Source organism: Dendropsophus ebraccatus, chromosome 10, assembly GCF_027789765.1.
Source record: "Dendropsophus ebraccatus isolate aDenEbr1 chromosome 10, aDenEbr1.pat, whole genome shotgun sequence".
In the NCBI taxonomy this organism is placed as follows: Eukaryota; Metazoa; Chordata; class Amphibia; order Anura; family Hylidae; genus Dendropsophus; species Dendropsophus ebraccatus.
Window position 1 is genome coordinate 95,783,645 of NC_091463.1, and position 19,201 is coordinate 95,802,845.

Consider the following 19,201-nt stretch of genomic DNA (forward strand, 5'->3'; position numbering starts at 1 on the left):
AAAAAGACTGAGGTGTGTGGGGAGGTGGGGCTTATTTATACTTCCTGGAGGAGGGGAATAAAAGTTTACTTTTATCATTTCATTAAAATATTCCTTCGTCCCAGGGGCTCATTTACCCCATATGTTGTGATGCCAATGGGACAATAGGGAAAGTTATATTCTTCTCGGTGCTATATGTGTATTTTATTATTTGTAATCACTTCAAAAAGTTTATTTCTTTTCATCCTTTGTTTTAATGAACAGGATTAGTGAAATAATACTTCCTAATCCCGGAGTGCTCTGGGGGACGTTCTGCTGCTCCAAAGAACAGACACTTCAGAGGATATTCTCCCCATTTATTAAATAAAAGATAAAATTAAATAAAACATTTCAGTATAAACAATTGCTGATAGATGGCGCTGTAAATATGCCAATTATGCCACAATATGTCCCCCTTGGTTTTCAACAATACTCTCCATTCATAAAACTGCGCCTTCCACTGCTGAAAGTTTGCAGTGAGCTTTAATCGCTACAATGAACCCCGTCCTTCAGATCTGACACTGATGCAGGTCTTGCATGGTAGACTCAGTCCTTCAAGAAACCACTCAGGATGGGATCAGGGAAAAAAAAGGGGCCACATTGCTGATCATTCATGCATCTGCAAAGGTCTCACTTTATGCACATAAAATACCCTTGAAGAGGTTATCCAGCTAGGTAAAGTCCATGTTGACCCCTTCCTCCTGGAGACTAACAATTTGTTGTATACTTGGTATACCGTTTCAGTCTGCTTCCCCCAGTTCTGAGCTGCTTTTTTCTGCTGAAGACACAAAAATCTGTGTGTGATGTTATCTCCGCCCCCCTCCTCTTCTGAGGCAGCTCATGTAAACAGCACCCTGCACTCTGTAATGCCGGGAGGATTAATCACAGCGAGATTATCTGCAACTTGACCGCAGATTAACCCTCCAGGTCTCACAGAGTAAAGAGACAGTCTGACACAGCTCACACAGTTTTCTGTATCTTTAGCAGAAAGCAGCAACTCAGAACTGGGAGAAGGAGACTGAAAAGAGTAATGACAAGTATGGAAGGAATTGTTAGTCTCCATGATGCAACATTAATTTTACCAAACCGCATAAACCCTTTAATGCTCCAGTACCACCTATCAGCTAAAAAAAAATGTTTAATGGGGTATCCCACTCAAACATAACTTTTGATACGTTGTTGCTCATGGTGTAACTAACAATTCCTTCCATACTTGTTATTATCTATTCAGTCTCCTTCCCCCAGTTCTGCTGCGTTGTGCTGAAGACACAAATATCTGTGTGTGAGCCTCTCTCTCTGTCTCCCCCTTTCCTTCTGAGACGGCTGGTTTAAACAGGAGGCAGGCTTTATCTGCAACATTGTAGCTTTAGCAACTTGACATCAGAATAACCCTCCCAGCATTACAAAGAAGCTACAATGTTGCAGACACAGACAGTCAGGGACTTGTTTACATCATCTTTCCCAGAAGGGAGGAGGGGGAGACAGAGAGAAAAGCTCACACACAGATTTTTGTGTCTTCAGCAGAAAGCAGCAGCTGAGAACTGGGGGAAGGAGACCGAATAGACAATAACAAGTATGGACAGAATAGTTAGTATCAATATCAAAAGTTATGTTTGAGTGGAATACCCCTTTAACCTCATTTGGAGCAGTTGAACATCCTCCACAACCCTCTGAGCTGGGAAAGTTTAATTTCACCAACCCTCTATATATACTCAGTGTAATCTTGGAGTGAATCCTGTCTTAAGCCCCTATTACACGGGCCGATCAGCGGGAGTAAGCGAGTGCCTGTCAGCTCAGTGCTAGTGTTGAGCTGATCTGTTAAAATGTTGGAGTTTGGCAACTGGAACGTTTGGCTGTGGTTGAGACTGTATCCATGTTTTCCTGGCAGCCCTAGGGCAGCACCCAATTTCTGCAGCCACTGGTAATCAAATGCCAGACGTCCCAGTTGCCAAACTCAAAACATTTTGACAGCTCACGACTACTCAGCGCTCGCTGCTGGAGCTATTACACATGCCGCCAGGAGGGGCTCCCCAGACGATCGCCCACAGGAGATAGCGAAGGTCTACTATTGCCTTTCCTGTCACACAGAGCGACAGCAACAGATGGTTTCTATCCTTGTCGCTTGTCTTTCAACATGTGGAAAGAGAATGATCAGCCGACATCGTGCATGTCAGCTGATCGTTGTCTTTTATTACATGTAGCGATTATCAGCCGTAATGGCCAATAAATCAGTTTATGTAATAGGGACTTTAGAGAGGGGATAAGTCAAAAATCGAAGCTCCTATTTTATAAGGGTGGGTTCCGTCTACGGATTTGCATTGGATAATCTGTCGTAAATTCAGTCACTCACGCCCATGCACATTTCTGACCATCTCATAGACTCCATTCTATGGTCGGGCGAATTCCACCATCCGCCTGTGCATAAAATGGAGTCTATGGCACAGGTGGAGATGCGGGCGGCCGTGAGCCATAGCACTGATCAATGAAATCTGCAAACATTACATAGAGCCTGCCTGTGGCAGACTCTATGCAATGATCGCCAAGCTAACTGCACAGAGGAGGGTAAGAGACCTCCGGCAGTCATTTAGAACGATCAGATTCCTTGCAGTGACACTGTGGGGTTCCCAGACAGTGACAGGAGCACAGCACGGCTGCACAATCATGGTGGCCTGTCATTGACAGAGAGAACCCAGCTACAGATAGCAGCCAGTCCTCAGGCTCTGTGAAACAAGCTCAGTCCCTAAACTCACTTCACAGAGCCACCGGACCTACTGGCACACCAGTACATCATGGGTCCTTAAGTGACATGCTCCCATGATGTACTGGTACTGCATATGTCCTTAAGGGGTTAACACAAGAAAAGATATCACATCTGCTTGGATTTCATCTCTAACGGTCCCTTTAACTGGAATTTGTTAGTTCTAGAGAAGACACTGTAGCGTTCTGTATTCAGAGAGCTCCCCCTAGTGGTGGCAGTAAGTAGTAGTATAACAGGAGAAAACAGGAATGTACTGTCCCTTTTGGGAGCACAGCACACTGGGAAATCCCAAGTGTAACACATTTTATTCTTACAAGACGTAAGTGACGTGCACACAGCTATATAGCCCTGGTATACATAACCACATTGCCAACGATGGATCTGCTCTGTATCAGATACGTCCATGAGTCCCTGATGTACAGGTGGAGATATCTTCTGTGTTTCTGAATATCTATCCACACCTTTGTGCCATTAGCGGGATATTTTTTAGATTGATCCTACATATAATAAGGAAACCTTTACTGACCACTGACTTGCATGACTGTAAAAAAAAAAAAATAACATAACATAATTTAACGAGAAACCCGACTGCTGATGCATCATCCAAAGTGACAGAAAATCATCTTAGCACAACAGAAAAATACATTTTATTCATGAATGACTACAATGTAACAACAGAGGAGCGATCTAATCCTCTCTTTGGTCCAGTCCTTCCTCCATGGGCTCCTCAGGGGGTGGGGAGCGGGTGGTGGTAGCGGCCGGGGTGCTCTCACTTTCCTCTTGGGGAGGATCTTTCCCTTGACTCTTCTGAGAAGGAGAATAAACACGTTATAAGGTTACGTTACTAAACACCGCACTTCCTACAGATGTTATGTATCAGAATGTTCTGCAGGAAGTGGTGTATTCTTTCCAGTGTGACACAGTGCTCACTGCTGCCACCTCTGTCCATGTCAGGAACTGTCCAAAACAGCAGCAAATACCCATAGAAAACCTCTCCTGCTCTCCAGACTGGAAAGAATTCACCACTTCCTGCAGGACATACAGCAGCTGATAAGTACTGGAAGACTAGAGGTTTTTTTTTTAAATAGAAATAAATTACAAATCTCTGGAAACAGTTGATTTGAAAGAATTATTTTTTTTTTGAACAAGCCCTTTGGCCCCTCCTGACATGTGATACATAGGTATATGTTGTGAAAAGACATGTGGAGCACGCTCAGGAGGTACCAGCTCCTGCTAGTTGCAGCTGACAATCACTATGAGTGTAAAGGGCAAGGAGACGCCTCATACCTTTCATATATAACAAGGGCCGAGTTGTGTAACGCCTCCTCGCTACCCCTCCTATCCGGCTTGATTGACAGCTGAAAGCCAAGCCCTGTATCCAAATCTTATTCCCACACTGAGATGTGGAAGCAGAGTGCTGGCTGTCAACTGAGCAGGGATGGAAAGGGGAGCAAGGAGACATTCCTGCACTATAGGAGCCTGGAAACCCCCCTTTGACATTTTCCACCAGAGAATAAAAGCATTAATCTATGATCTGGAAGCACAGACTGATATATGAAAGGTACCAGGTAACAACTATCTAACAGTCAGCCATGAATTGCAAAAGGCAAACTTCTAGGTTTGTATCGGTTGGGGTCCAAGTGCTGAAACCTCCGCCGACTGATAAAACGAAGGGACAGAAAAACACAGCAGTGGGCAGAATTATAATGGAGCCCTATGGAACTTCCGGCACTCGCTGCACTGGAAATTCCATAGGGCTTCATTATAATTCTGTGCGTTTCATAATATCATACATACATCAAACTGCAGGATGCAACTGAAAGTACAACCTGTCCTAAAAAACATGCACCCTCATACAGCTTTGTAAATGGAAAAGTTAAAGTTATTGGTCTTAAAAGCTAAAAAGTGGGAGGTGGGGCATTGTGTGCGTAAAAACCCAGCAGTATGAAGGGGCTGAAATCCAACACAAACCATCTGCACTTCATCATCTTCCTCCAGGAGAAGAACAGGCAGGTCCATCTCGGTGTCTTCCTTCACCTCCTGGATACTTTTTCCTTTCTGCTCCTCCACAACCTGCCGCTTCAGAGATTTTTCTTGAGTGAGACCATGGGCAATATGGAGCTGGGATGAGATCTCTGGGACCTGGAGACAATGGGGGGGGGGGGGGGGGGGGGGGGGGGGGGGGGTATAAAGATGATTGGGTCAGGTTGTCTCTGTAGTCTGCAGTACCTGCATCATGGAGGGTATGACCACTAACCTCTTCTGTTAGAGCAACGTCCTCTAATTCAGTGTCCGTTCTGGATTCAGCTTCTAGGACCGCCATGATGGCATGAGGGACGTGCGCCATCTGACAGGGAAGACGAGAAGTTAGTAAATGCATCGGGCAGCACTGCGGCCATGTGTCAGAGAAGGACGGAATCAGCACTCACCTGGTTGGGGGTAAAAGACCGGACGTGAGCCAACAGAGGATCCCTGAGATCAGGAGACGTCTGGAGGACTGACTGCAGCTGTGGAGGTGGCAGCTGGAGGAGGACGCTGAACGACTGGGGTTTGGTTCTCTGGCAGCACTTAATGAAACCCTCCCAAACCTTCGGATACTTCCAGACCTGAGGGCAAGACAGCGTTGTGTACAAGGTTAGACATTGCGGAGTCACAGTACAGGTATAGCGGTCAAATGGTTCAGTCGTCGTGAAAGTAAGATCATTGTATTATGGGCAATGAGGGCTGGATCTAATAGTGTGGTGGGAACTTACAGCTCTCCAGATGATGGGAATTGTAGTTTGCAACATGTCTGGACAGCCAAAGCTTTGCCTTAGTTGTGCTACAGCTGCAGGGCCGCAGGTTCCCAACCACTTATAACAAGCACAATGAAAAACAGTATTAAATACGCACTGTCAAATCTGCTGCGGATCCGCATTTAATGCTGTGTTCATTCATTTAGTTAAATCTGCTGCGGATTTGCTGCGGATCCGCAGCGGATTTTCTACTGCGATACGGTAGGTGTGAAGGCACCCTGAAGCAAATGGAAGCTGAGCTTGAGTATCCCAGCACCGCCACTGCACAGTAGATAATAGTAGAAAGGACCCGGCACTCACCAGATGATGTTGCTAATTTATTGTAGTGCACAAAGCATCAGGTACAAGGAGGACGCGTTTCGGCCAAGCATGGCCTTCATCAGCTCAGTGTAGTACACTCTGAGCTGATGAAGGCCATGCTTGGCCGACCTGCATCCTTCTTGTACCTGATGCTTTGTGCACTACAATAAATTAGCAGCATCATCTGGTGAGTGCCGGGTCCTTTCTACTATTATACTCGGTTATCCACTGCCTCGAGCACCACCGCCACGGAAGTGCCGTCCTCAACACATCCTTCCACTACACAGTGTATGGCGCTGTCTGCCTTCATCTCTCTGCTCTGTGTATGTGAGCCCAGCAGCAGATTGATGGAGAAGCCTTGAGTCCACACTCACCGATTAGATATTGAGGACTTATCCTAAGGCCATATAATAATACTAATAATAATAATCATGATATATGAACATTCATTCTCTTGCTGACTAAGCACACAGGTGCTTTCCCCCCTCTACCCAATTAGGGGTATTTTATAGGCTCTTATTCTTGTATTAGAATAGGTGATATTTTATCACATGATTTCCTACTGTTTGGGTATCTCTGTGTTGGATGTATGTTGGGTTGTCCGATTACCTTTAGGTCCTGTCACACAGCCACAACTATCTCAGGTTGTAAATATCCTGTGAGTTGCAAAGAACTGACGCAACCAGTTTTAGGCTGGGTTCACACACAGTATATTTCAGGCAGTATTTGGTCCTCATAGCAACCAAAACCACGAGTGGATTAAAAACACAGAAAGGCTCTGTTCACACAATGTTGTAATTGAGTGGATGGCCGCCATATAACAGTAAATAATGGCCATTATTTCAATATAACAGCCGTTGTTTTAAAATAACAGCAAATATTTGCAATTAAATGGCGGCCATCCACTCAATTTCAACATTGTGTGAACAGATCCTTTCTGTGTTTTTAATCCATTCCGGGTTTTGGTTGCTATGAGGACCTGACATGAGGACCAAATACTGCCTGAAATATACTGTGTGTGAACCCAGCCTTACACCGTGCAATGCTTTCCTTTCTAACACTCATTTACACATTCATGTTACAGATAGCTAAAGAGAGGCCCTCATCCAGGTAGGTTTTACCCCAGACACCCACACATCGAGTAGTGACAAGGGTGCATACTACTGTGAGTGCAAAGAATACTTGGAGACAGAAAGTGGAGCAGTCGCTGAGCTTGTCATTTCCATATCATGGATGTAGCAAAAAGGAAAAGCTCCATTTGTGTCAGTGACGGTCTGCAGCACCATGCTCTGTGCAATAGGAGAGGCAGCAGGCCTCCGCTAACTTCAATGGGTCTGTGTGTCTGTGTAATAGCACAGTGCAGCACGCAGGGAACAAGGGGGAAGCGAGTGCCGACCTGACATGTTGGTTCTCACTTCTGTAAAAGATCTAGAGGTATAAGAGGGCCTTAAAAGGAGATGTCTGGGGAAGGAGGAACATAATAAAGAAGCTCTACTTACCCGTACCCGTCCCTCCGCATCACTGCCTTCCCGCTCCAGGACTCCCACCAGTCTCCTTCCCACTCAGCCAGTCAGTGACTCGGGAGGGACACCAATGCAGTCACTGATTGGCTGATGGGGCAATCCATCAGCCAGGTCGGGTATTTTCACAAATAGAAAAATGCTGCAGCAAACAGCAAGTGTCAGGACCGCATATACTCCCTCCAGCGTACACGCAATAAAAACCTGTTCTGAGGTTCTTATCACACCATTTAATCAAACAGAATGTACCAACTCACCACATTAAGTTGACCCCAGAGAGTTGGACCCTATACTAACTAATGGCCTCTCTCAGAATATAAAATAAAAAAAAATTTAGAACAGGTTTTTAAATGTATGTATGATGGAGAAGGTATGTAGGGTGAGTCCTGACAGGATCCATGCCTTACCTGCTTGTAGATGAGCCGGGTGAGGATGTTCATGATGAAGCCTCCTAGTCTGGGGTACATGCCCAGGGCCTGGATCACCGTCCTCATAAGCAGCATAGGGAGCGGCGTAGTGTCCATCAGCTGTTGAAGAACCACCGCCAGCACCTCGGACGTATACACCGAGCGGGCCGAGAAACACAGGTTGGTGGCTGGAGAGAAGTGGAGCATTGTATAAAGATATGGATACAGAATTCTGGGTAATATGGCGGAGCACTGAGGAAATGAAGAATTACCTTTAATGACGGATTTCATGTCACATTTACTGGAGTCGATGTTATGAAGAGCGACCAGCAGATCCCCGGGAGTCAGGGGAGACATGGTGCTGCCTCCATCTCCTAGGAAAGTCACAATCTCCATCACACACACACAGACATGTAACAGCTCACATTCTCATACAGAACAGATCTGGGTAACTAATCGGACCCTTCCCGCTCTCACCGTGCTGCGTCCCCAGCAGGCGATTGAAGACTTCTTTCACAACAATTGGGTTGAGTTTGATGAGTTTGGGTAAAGCCTGAATGACCTCCTTCTGCAAGAGAGAAAGAAGGCGGTAACGCTGCCTCCATCCCGAGACACGACGACATCCTATACAGGCCGTCCTCCCCTCTCACCTTATCCAGGCCGTTCAGCACCGGGATCAGGAAGCGGACGTCCGGGAGACGCTTCTGATACAGATCCCGCACACGTTTCACAAGCTCAGGGGAAGGAGGAACTGAAACAAGAGGATACAAGTACTTAAAAAGGCAAATTAAATCAGAAAATGACATATATAAATAAGGTTTTTGTGTTAAACTGATTTTTTTAAGAATTTGTGGTGACATTTTTTCTAATTTTCCAATTTTCTATCTATTTTATATATAATAATTCTAATATCTTGCAGTTTTCATTCTCACTACTGGAGCTAAAACTAAGCTGAGACTTCCTGTTGTGTCTGTGGTGATAAGAGGAGGCTGCTGTAAAGTGATCTGTACAGCACTGCAGCATCATGTGACAACAGTAGATAAAGGAGACAATAGCAGCTCCCTGTGGAATGACCTCTTCACAGGTCACAGAGCACGCTCAGTAATGTCTCACATTCATCTCATGGGGGCTGAGTCTGTCTGTTGCCGTATATGTTCATGAGGCTTGCTGTAAAGCATGTTACTAAATGCTGTTAAAAACAGCCCAGGAAATATTGCAGTCCCCATAACAACAAAACACAGTAATCACTGAACTCAAGGAGATCAGCGAAAAAAATTCCAATGAAGTACTCAATCAAGAGTCTCCACTGATGCCCCCAAAAATTTAAATATGCAAAACAAGAGTCCGTGGAGCCTCAGTTACGAGTCTCAAAACACGGGATAGCCAGATATCTCTACCCTGTTGCCAACGGGGTGCCTCCATGATAGGGAGAGCACCACACCACCCTGATAAATAACCCCTTAAGTCCCACTCGGTTGCGAGTATTGGAACATAGACAGGGAAACAACAGGGTGGCCCCTTTTGTCAATGTCTAACTCAAGGTGCGAGTATTGCGATCATGACAAGGGCTTGCAAAGGCAGGCTGCGATCATGACAAGGGCTGCCTTTGCAAGCCCTTGTCATGATCGCAATACTCGCACCTTGAGTTAGACATTGACAAAAGGGGCCACCCTGTTGTTTCCCTGTCTATGTTCCAATACTCGCAACTGAGTGGGACTTAAGGGGTTATTTATCAGGGTGGTGTGGTGCTCTCCCCATCATGGAGGCACCCCGTTGGCAACAGGCTAGAGATATCTGGCTATCCCGTGTTTTGAGACTCGTAACTGAGGCTCCACGGACTCTTGTTTTGCATAGTCCCCATAACAAGGTACAAATTGTTAAATTAAAATCATTAAAATCAGATTAGAGTAAAATAACAAGTTTTAGTATCTAGTATTTAGTAAATAAAAAAAATAAAAAGTGACACATTCCCTTTAAATGGGCACTGTGACTAACTAACTTTTGACGTGTCATCAGGTATACAAAAAAAGAAAAATGTTGCAGCAACCTGCAAGTTTTAGGACTTCCCGTATATACCAAACCATTTGATCAAATAGAGTGTATCATCTCACCATATTAAGGTGACCTCAGAGAGATGGTCCCTAACACTGGCCTCTCAGACTATAAAACTACAAAACTGGGCATAAAGGATCCAAGTAACCTGTTTAAAACACCCACAAGAGATGGGTAGAGTGCAAGCCGAGTGAGTGACAGTAGCAGGCTGCTGCAGCATTTTTCTGCTTTTGTATGTATGCCAGCACCGACAGCGTGCAATCGGCAGTGTGAACAAGGGTATTGAGTTCTGGCCTTTTTTTGTCATCAGACATGTAAAAAAAATATTCATCTGATTGGGTTTTACTGCTGAAACCCACTCTGGTCAAGAGAAACACCCAGAGAAAGAGCGCGGCTGTGCAATGCAATGCCATTCAGAACGTCAACATTTCCCATAGACTTCTATAGGGAATTTCGAACGGTGCAGGCCAGGGATTGCACCACGCTGCTGCCATCTTTCCCCGGCTATTTCTCTTGATCTGAGCGGGTGTCAGCAGTGAGATCCACTAGGATCAAAAACTATTGATGTCTCATGACATGTCAAAGGTTAGTTTTCCTGACGAGTATCTTTTGAGAAAAAAAATTACTAAACTTTTAAGACAGAACATGCAGCGGGTGATATAATCTATTCTAATGTCATCTATGGCAGTGACCCCCAACCAGCGGCTCTCTAGCTGCTGCAAAACTCCCAGCAATGCTGCAGCAAGTTTTGGCTCTCAGGGCATGCTGGGAATTGTAGCTAACAGGTGGAGAGACAGGTTGGGGAAACAATGATCTCCAGGGCGATGGATTCCTGAATGCACAGAGGGATTTATTATTCCATTACCCTTTGGCTTTGAACCTTTGGTTCCGAGTCTTAAAGCCCTATTTTGAGTATCGTGTGAATTATCGTTATATCACTCTAATTTAAACAATAATCGTTTCATGTTAATGCAAGCAAAGAACGAACGACAGAGAAATCGTTCATCGTTCATTTGGTGCCGACACCAAAATCATGGTTAATTGTCTAATTGCTCAGTGAAATTCCACGTTGTTCCTTCATTTACTGGGATAAGATGGAGAAATGCTAAGTTTACACGGAGCGATAATTGGCCCGATCACACGATTAATGATTTCGAAGTAATTTTTTTTTTTATAACGATCAGCATTTAGACTGTACGATATATCGTACGGAAAAATCTTTTGCGATCGCGCGCCTGCCGCCCGCCCCCGCGCCGCTCGCCACCCCCGCCGCCGCTCCGATTGCCACTCCGATCACCACCACCGCCGCCGCTCCGATCGCCACCCCCCGCCGCCAAGAACATACGTTACCTGCTCCGCGTCGCAGGTCTTCAAAACTCCCGGCTCCCCTCTCCAGCGCATTGATTGGCTGAATTGGCCGGGAATTTCAAACGGCTCCTCTTCAGCCAATCAGTGCTCCACTTCAGCACTGATTGGCTGAAGAGGAGCCGTTTGAATTTCCCGGCTCCCCTCTTCAGCCAATCAGTGCACTGAAGAGTGGAGCCGGGGATGTCGAAGACCATCGTAGCAGCGGCGGGGGTGGCGATCAGAGCGCCGGCGGGGGTGGCGATCGAGCAGGCGTAGGGGGCTGCGGATGAGCGGGGGGCGAGCGGGGGGGGCGGGCGGCCGGACTATCGCGCGACGACTGTTTACACGGAACGTTCGATGAATTTTTTGCGAACGGTGAACGACGATTTAAGAACAAGTTAAAAGATCAAAATGAACGATTTCTCGCTCGTCGTGCAATCATTCGCTGCGTTTACACGTACGATGATCGTTCGAATTCGATCGTTATCGTGCAAATTCGCACGATAATCTTTCCGTGTGAACCCAGCATAAGGGTCCATTTACACAGAAAGATTATCTGACAGATTATCTGACAAAGATTTGAAGCCAAAACCAGGATTGGATTTGAAAAGAGGAAAAATCTCAGGCTTTCCTTTATGACCTGATCTCTGTTTATTGTCTGTTCCCGGCTTTGGCTTCAAATCTTTGGCAGATAATCTGTCAGATAATCTTTCTGTGTAAATGGACCCTAAGCGATCATAACTAACGACCATCATTCTGTGTAATGTGGTGAACAATATGGTTAACTTTCCTCTGACTAGTCCCATCCCACCCAGGTGTACACAACGTGTGACCAACCTTTATCTGTTAATATGTGCAGGCAACGAGTCACCAGGGTTTCTGCCCCCTTGGGGCAATTCTCCACCAGCAGGAGCAGCTCCGGGGAGTTCATGCCCATTCCGCGGATCTGCAGGGAAGCAGGACAGCCATCAGCGATAAGCCGTAGTCTGTTCACATTCTAGGCTCAGCTCTATGACTGTTTCTAATGGCTCACCGGAGTCTCGATGACACGCAGCACAGTGCGCTTTATGTCCGCTGTGGCCTCTGTGTAGACTGATGCCAGCTCATGGATCAACTTGTGGTTCTGTGGCAGCAAAGCGAGATACAGGTACAGGCAGTGCTTCACTGTGTCCTCAGTCCAGGGTGCAGCCACCTCTAAGAAGAACAATAAAAACATGAACTTTATTACCTTAGGGTATATTCACACGTACAGGATCTGCTGTGGATTGGTGCAATACAACCAACATAAATTGTTGTGTATTTGATGGTGCTGATTTCAGCTATTTACATATGTGTGAACTTAGAAGCAGTCAATTTATTTTTCTTGCCCATTCAGGTAACGCCCCAGCATTAGTCCTGCAGTGTACTCTGTTTCATCCCAGCTCAGCCGGATTTATACATACTCAAGCTGGGTCACCAGATTCCCAAGACTGACTACCACTAAATGACACGCAACAGTTGCAAAACTACAATTCCCATCATACCCGGACAGCCAAAGCTTTAGCTTTGGATGTCAAGACATGATGGGAATTGTGGTTTTGCAACAGCTGAAGGGTCGAAGGTTCCTAAGCCCTGCTCTACTGTATGGCCCATGGTGTCAGTAATTCCTGTATTACCTGACTCATCACCTACCAAACCCCTCCAGACAGCTCAGATCTTAGGGACCAGGAGTGCAGTAATATAGTATGCGAGTCCATACAATGTTTAGCTGCATAGTTACACAACCTCTCTCTGCTGCGTATACAGATATTCTTGTGTGTCCTACGAGATGCAGCTTCATACGATCAGACGGTCTCTGGAAAGTTTACGTTGTATAAGCAGAGCTATATCAAAGGGAGAAGTAATCAAGATGGCAGACAACCCTTAAAGGGGTAGTGCGGCAGTGAAGAATTATTGACAGAATAACACACATTACAAAGTTATACAACTTTCTAATGTATGTTATGTCTGTGAATGGCCCCCTTCCCCGTGTCCCACCACCCCCACCCGTGTACCCGGAAGTGTGGTGAGCCAAACTGTGCTCAGCCAATCGCGGCTGAGCATCTGATGACGCTGAAGAGGGCGGCCGGCACTCAGGACGCCCGGAGGGATTCGGCCCGGCCGTCCGAAAACGACATTGCAGACTGAAGATTGGAGACGAGTCGGCACGTGACAGGTATGTATAGCGCACCACACTTCCGGGTACACGGGTGGGGGTGGTGGGACACGGGGAAGGGGGCCATTCACAGACATAACATACATTACAAAGTTGTATAACTTTGTAATGTGTGTTATTCTGTCAATAATTCTTTACCGCCGCACTACCCCTTTAAGAGGTACATCTGCCAAAACAGGTATACACAGGATCAGCCACACCGTTCTTTAATAATAGCCTAGTGTTGCTCTATATATGCTTATTATTATTGCTGACCCCAAGTTTGCATCATAGGGTTAAAAGCAACTGAGGCTCCTAATTGTAAAATAAATAAAAATAAAATGTCAATCACCCACTCAAACCAGCCAGTATACCTGTGTCCTTATCCGCCCCAAAGAGCACTGACGGAGGGTTGGGGTGGACGAGCAGCTGCAGGTAGTTAAGTGCAAACTTTTCTATGTATTGCCGGAGACTCTCCTTCTCGTACATGCGCTTTATAAGGAGCAGCGCCTGCTGCCGGACCTAGGAAACACAGCGGAGAGTGAGCGGAAGGTCAGGAGAGAAGCGGGAAAGGGCAGAGCAGGGGGCAGAGCCGCACCTTGTCCTTCTCATTAGAGCTGAGGTCCAGGAGTAAATGCAAATACTGGAACTGCCGAGCCGGGCGAGTGAGGATGAGATCTCTCAGGGTGGACATCCCCAGGTAACTGCGACCCTGGAAACAAAAGCATTTAGGGTCATTGAGAGCTGCTGCCAAGTATTACCCGCAGGGTGGGGTGATAAATCCAAAGCTGAGACTTAGAGGTATTGTGTCACTGATATACATAGACTGGTCACTAAATATATATATCTGTATAGTAGGGTGGGCTCCAGCACTAGCTGCCAGTACCTCGTCCTCACAGTATTTGCGAATAACCTCCAGCGCAGCGTCTGTGAGCAGCGGAGCCTCCAGAACAACTTTTGTGAAGACTCTACAAGGATAAGAAAACATTACACAGTCTGAATGATGACAAAAGTCTGTGAGCTCAGGAGCCAGTATGAGGCAGCACTGACCCGTCCCGCTGGTCCGGCCGCTCCTGCAGTCCTGTCAGAATCCCTATCAAGCACTCCTGGTAGCCGGCTTCTCCTGCCCCGGACTGATAGTCACAATACTCCTGGTACAACCAGGCTAGAGCCAAGTCCAGACGACCACGAGGGTCCGAGAGAAAGTGGCCCAAGACCTCAGCCTTCAGTGAGGTATCCAGCTGGGTCACCAGCCGGGCCAGAATCTTCACCCGCATCTATAGAGAAGACAAGGAAGGTTACGGACACCTCAGACATAGAATATTGTTTCCTCACATTAGTGATTTCCTATAAGCTACAAAGCTGAACTAAACTTTAAGCTGTATTCTTCGTCTTTAACCCTTTGAGGACCAGGCCCAAAATGACCCAGTGGACTGCGCAAATTTTGATCTTTGCGCTTTCGTTTTTCCCTCCCCCCTTTCTAAGAGCTCTAGCACTCTCAGTTTTCTATCTACAGGCCATGTAAGTGCTTGTTGTTTTTTACAGGAATAGTTGTACTTTGTAATGGCGTCTTTCATTCTACCATAACATGTATGAGGGAATCCCAAATATATTATTTATGAAGATATAAATAGGTGAAATCGTAAAGAATGCAATATGGTAACGTTTGGGGGGTTCCTGTGTCTACATAATATACTATATGGTAAAAGCAACATTATACTATTATTCTATAGGTCAGTCCGAACACAACCATATGCAGGTTACACAGACTCTCTAATGTTATATATATTTTTTTTAATGAAATCCTTTTTTTTGGGCAAATAAATATTAATAAAATGGGACTATTGTGACGCTTATACTGGTTTTATTTTTTCACCTATGGGGCTGTATGGGACGTCACCACCACAACGTTTTCCACCACGATCTCTAGTTTTTATTAATACCATATTTGTGAAGATCGGACGTTTTGATCACTTTTTGGGTATATTCACACGAACGGAGCGAGTATGTAATTCTGCCGCCCTTAACCCCTTCTGCTCCCGGCCGGCTCCCCCGCTGTAAGCATACTTTACCTGTCCTCGCTGCACGGGTCCGGCGTCCTGCTCTCCCGTCCGTCCAATCAGTGTGTTGCCCAGCCGCAGCCACTGATTGGCCGGATGGGAGAGCAGGACGCCGGGCCAGTGCAGCGAGGACAGGTAATGTATGCTTACAGCGGGGGAGCCGGGCGGGAGCAGAAGGGGTTAAGGGCGGCAGAATTACATACTCGCTTTATAGTTTGTGGGAACTGCCAGGACCTGCCAATCTCGCTGCGAGACCGTTCGTGTGAATATACCCTTTATTAATTTTTTTTTAATATATAATGTTACATAAAATCGGTAATCCGCGCACTTTTTTTTCCCCTCTTTTCGTCTCTGCTGTTCACTGTTCGCAACGACGCTTGTTATATTTTAATAGATCAGACAATTACGCACGCTACGGTATATTATATGTTTATTTATTTATTTTTATATGTTTTATTTATATATTGGGAAAGGGGGGTGATTTAAACTTATTGGGGGAGGGGCTTTGGGGTAGTGTGTTAGCGATTTTTAACTTTTTTTTTTACACATTTGAAGTCCCTTTGGGGGACTTGTACATAGGCATAGCATTGCTCAGTGTTATCGGCGATCTGCTCATTGAGCCTGCCTGTGCAGGCTCACTGACCAGAGCGCCGATCGCACCGCACAGAAGCAGGTGAGAGACCTCCGGCGGTCCGTTTTACCGATTGGGACCCCCGCAGTCACACTGCGGGGGTCCCAATCGGTAAGTGACAGGGGACTCCCCCTGTCACTTACACTTAGACGCCGCGGCACGATTGCGGCGTTTAAGGAGTTAATGTCACGCTGCAGCGCGTCATTAACGGTGAGGTGCCAGCTGCTGATTGCAGCCGGCCCCCACCTGCTATGAAGCGTGCTCCGCTCCGGAGCGCGCTTCATAGCTCAGGATGTACCGGTACGTCCAAAATCGTCTGGGGACAGACTTCCAGGACGTACCGGTACGTCCTAGGTCGCCTAGGAGTTAAACCCCGATACAGAGTATGTGACCTGCTTCTAGTGTCAGACTTTACCCATGCGAGATCGTTAAGCAAAAAAAAATTAAATTAACTAGTGCCAGAAAGTGCCAGAGATTTGCAACTTGCTTTTTTTAAAAAAATCTCCTTTTTTAAAATCTCCAGTCTTCCAGTACGTATCAGCTGCTGTATGTCCTGCAGGAAGTAGTATTTTCTTTCCTGTCTGACACAGTGCTCTCTGCTGCCACCTCTGTCCATGTCAGGAACTGTCCAGATCAGAAGCAAATCCCCATAGAAAACCTCTCCTGCTCTCCAGACTGGAAAGAATACACCACCTCCTGCAGGACATACAGCAGCTGATAAGTACTGGATACTTTTAATATCCTTATACAGGATATTTATAAAACTCTGGCACCAGTTCTTGCAGCCTGGCATCACAATTGGTTGACCCTCGTGAAGGATCTCTCTCCTGTACAGCAATGCTGAGAACTGTCCTGTGCTCTCCTCCATCTCTAGGCTCTGATGTATAACCTCCTCACCCACCTCCATTATGTATGGAAGGAGGAGGGGGAGCAGGGAAGACAGAAGAAATCGGGGTTGAACTGACCAGTGTAACAGTTAGGGCCCTATTACACCGGACGATTATCATGCGAAAAATTGTTATATCGTTTGAAATTAAACAATAATCGTTCTGTGTAATTGCAGGCAACGATCGAAAAATTGTTCGTATTATCGTTATTATCAATTAATCGTGCGCTGTAATTCCACCTTCGTTCGCTCAAGTTCCAAATTTTTTTACTAATCATTCAGTGTAATTGCACATTGTTCATTGTTTTGCTGGGATCAGAAGGAATTAACAAAACATAGTAACGATCGCAATAACGATAGTAGTAACGATCGTCACTAACCATTATCGTCCTGTGTACTATGGTGAACGATTTCAGGTTAACGATAAACAAAATCTCGTTTGTGTAAAAATCGCTCAGTGTAATAGGACCCTGGGGGGGGGGGGGATGTGTGATACCTGTGCGGCCCCGCTGCCCCCCACACTGCGCTCCGCCTGCAGGATCCTCTGCACTGCCGACAGCTTAAGGTTCTTGATCTGACTTTCTGTCAACGGTTCCAAAACTTCTTTGAGCTTGAAGATTTTCTTGCGGCCTCCGGCTCCGGCCACCCTGAGGGGAATAGGAATAAATAAAGCTGTTATAGCGGTAACGTATCAGTGCAGGGGCATGATCCCCGTCCTGGGGCTTCTCACCTCATCTGAGTTGCTGGCAAGATGGGCTCAGGTCGTTTTTTGGCTAGTGGGGCCTCATCTTCATCTTTTGAGTCCTTTGCCTGGGAGCCCACAACAGAGATGGCCTGGCCCTGGGTGAGCAGGGACGAGACCCTTCTTTTAATAACTAGTCCTTCTGGTTTTGTGCTCTCCTCCTCCACCACTTCTACAGGGGCTTCCTTCAGCTTCTCCACACCTGGAGAGTAACAAAGCAAGTATGAGAGCTAAAGGATGGGACACTGTGGTGCAGGTCTGGTCCTGTAACATGGAGCTGGTTGCCGATAGTAAGGGGGAGGGGGGGGGGGTTTATACATAAAGTAGTCAACGTATGTTGTATTCCTCCCCATTAAATCTGATATTACAGGGGTTGGGAACCTTGGCTCTCCAGCAGTTACAAAACTACAACTCCCATTATGCCTGGACAGCCAAAGCTAAAGCTTTGGCTGTCCAGGCATGATGGGAGTTGTAGTTTTGCAACAGCTGGAGAGCCAAGGTTCCCAACCCCTGTGATATAGTATCAGACAGATGTATCCCGTTTACCAGGTCCAATTCCAGATGCCGTCATCTGCGTAGCCATGAGACGTGCGAGGTGCCTTATCTGAGCATCTGTCCCGGCAGACTCCACTGGAGTGTATGTGGACTGGAAGGAGGCCGGCATGGTGTCTGGCAGGTAGACCATACTGATGAGGACCTGGAGGACAAGACATTACTATATGAGCACCTAATGAACTGTAGATATTGTGGAGTAATGCACACAGCAGGGGGTGACCATAACAAAGAGGAGATGGGTGAGAATACAAAGAAAGAGAGAGAAAAGACACTGGGAACCATGAGCAATGGTAAACAAGCCGAGCGCCACACTCACCAGGTTGGCCACACTTTCTGGAGTAAGTAAAGGACGCAGGAAGTCAGCAGTGATGTCAGTAGCAGACATTGTAACGGGGGGAGCAGGGGGTAACGGGACATGAGGGATGGTGTCCTTCTCATCATCATCATCCACCAAAGGGGTGTCTGCAAGAGAGAAAGCAAATGGCAATCAGATCACTTAGGAGGCAGTATTATAGTAGTTATATTCCTGTATATAGGAGCAGTATTATAGTAGTTATATTCCTGTATATAGGAGCAGTATTATAGTAGTTATATTCCTGTATATAGGAGCAGTATTATAGTAGTTATATTCCTGTATATAGGGGCAGTATTATAGTAGTTATATTCCTGTATATAGGAGCAGTATTATAGTAGTTATATTCCTGTATATAGGAGCAGTATTATAGTAGTTATATTCCTGTATATAGGAGCAGTATTATAGTAGTTATATTCCTGTATATAGAGGGCAGTATTATAGTAGTTATATTCCTGTATATAGGAGCAGTATTATAGTAGTTATATTCCTGTATATAGGAGCAGTATTATAGTAGTTATATTCCTGTATATAGGAGCAGTATTATAGTAGTTATATTCCTGTATATAGGAGCAGTATTATAGTAGTTATGCGGTTCAGGGAAG

The 19,201-nt window shown here is 46.0% G+C and overlaps 1 protein-coding gene across 1 annotated transcript in view; it reads right to left on the minus strand.

Annotated features, from left to right (window-relative positions):
• Positions 1–3,400: 3,400 nt before the first annotated feature.
• Positions 3,401–19,201, minus strand: part of SYMPK (symplekin scaffold protein) — a 28,164-nt gene continuing 12,363 nt past the window's right edge. The window contains exons 10-27 of the mRNA XM_069985538.1: positions 18,561–18,706; positions 18,236–18,386; positions 17,678–17,891; positions 17,444–17,594; positions 14,421–14,647; positions 14,257–14,338; positions 13,969–14,082; positions 13,745–13,892; positions 12,231–12,391; positions 12,035–12,143; positions 8,449–8,549; positions 8,276–8,366; positions 8,071–8,172; positions 7,799–7,986; positions 5,206–5,382; positions 5,034–5,123; positions 4,748–4,918; positions 3,401–3,583 (exon numbers count right to left, since the gene is read on the minus strand). Of these exons, the coding sequence (XP_069841639.1) occupies positions 3,464–3,583; positions 4,748–4,918; positions 5,034–5,123; positions 5,206–5,382; positions 7,799–7,986; positions 8,071–8,172; positions 8,276–8,366; positions 8,449–8,549; positions 12,035–12,143; positions 12,231–12,391; positions 13,745–13,892; positions 13,969–14,082; positions 14,257–14,338; positions 14,421–14,647; positions 17,444–17,594; positions 17,678–17,891; positions 18,236–18,386; positions 18,561–18,706 (2,543 nt within the window). The 3' untranslated portion in view covers positions 3,401–3,463. The remainder of the gene's footprint in view (positions 3,584–4,747; positions 4,919–5,033; positions 5,124–5,205; positions 5,383–7,798; positions 7,987–8,070; positions 8,173–8,275; positions 8,367–8,448; positions 8,550–12,034; positions 12,144–12,230; positions 12,392–13,744; positions 13,893–13,968; positions 14,083–14,256; positions 14,339–14,420; positions 14,648–17,443; positions 17,595–17,677; positions 17,892–18,235; positions 18,387–18,560; positions 18,707–19,201) is intronic.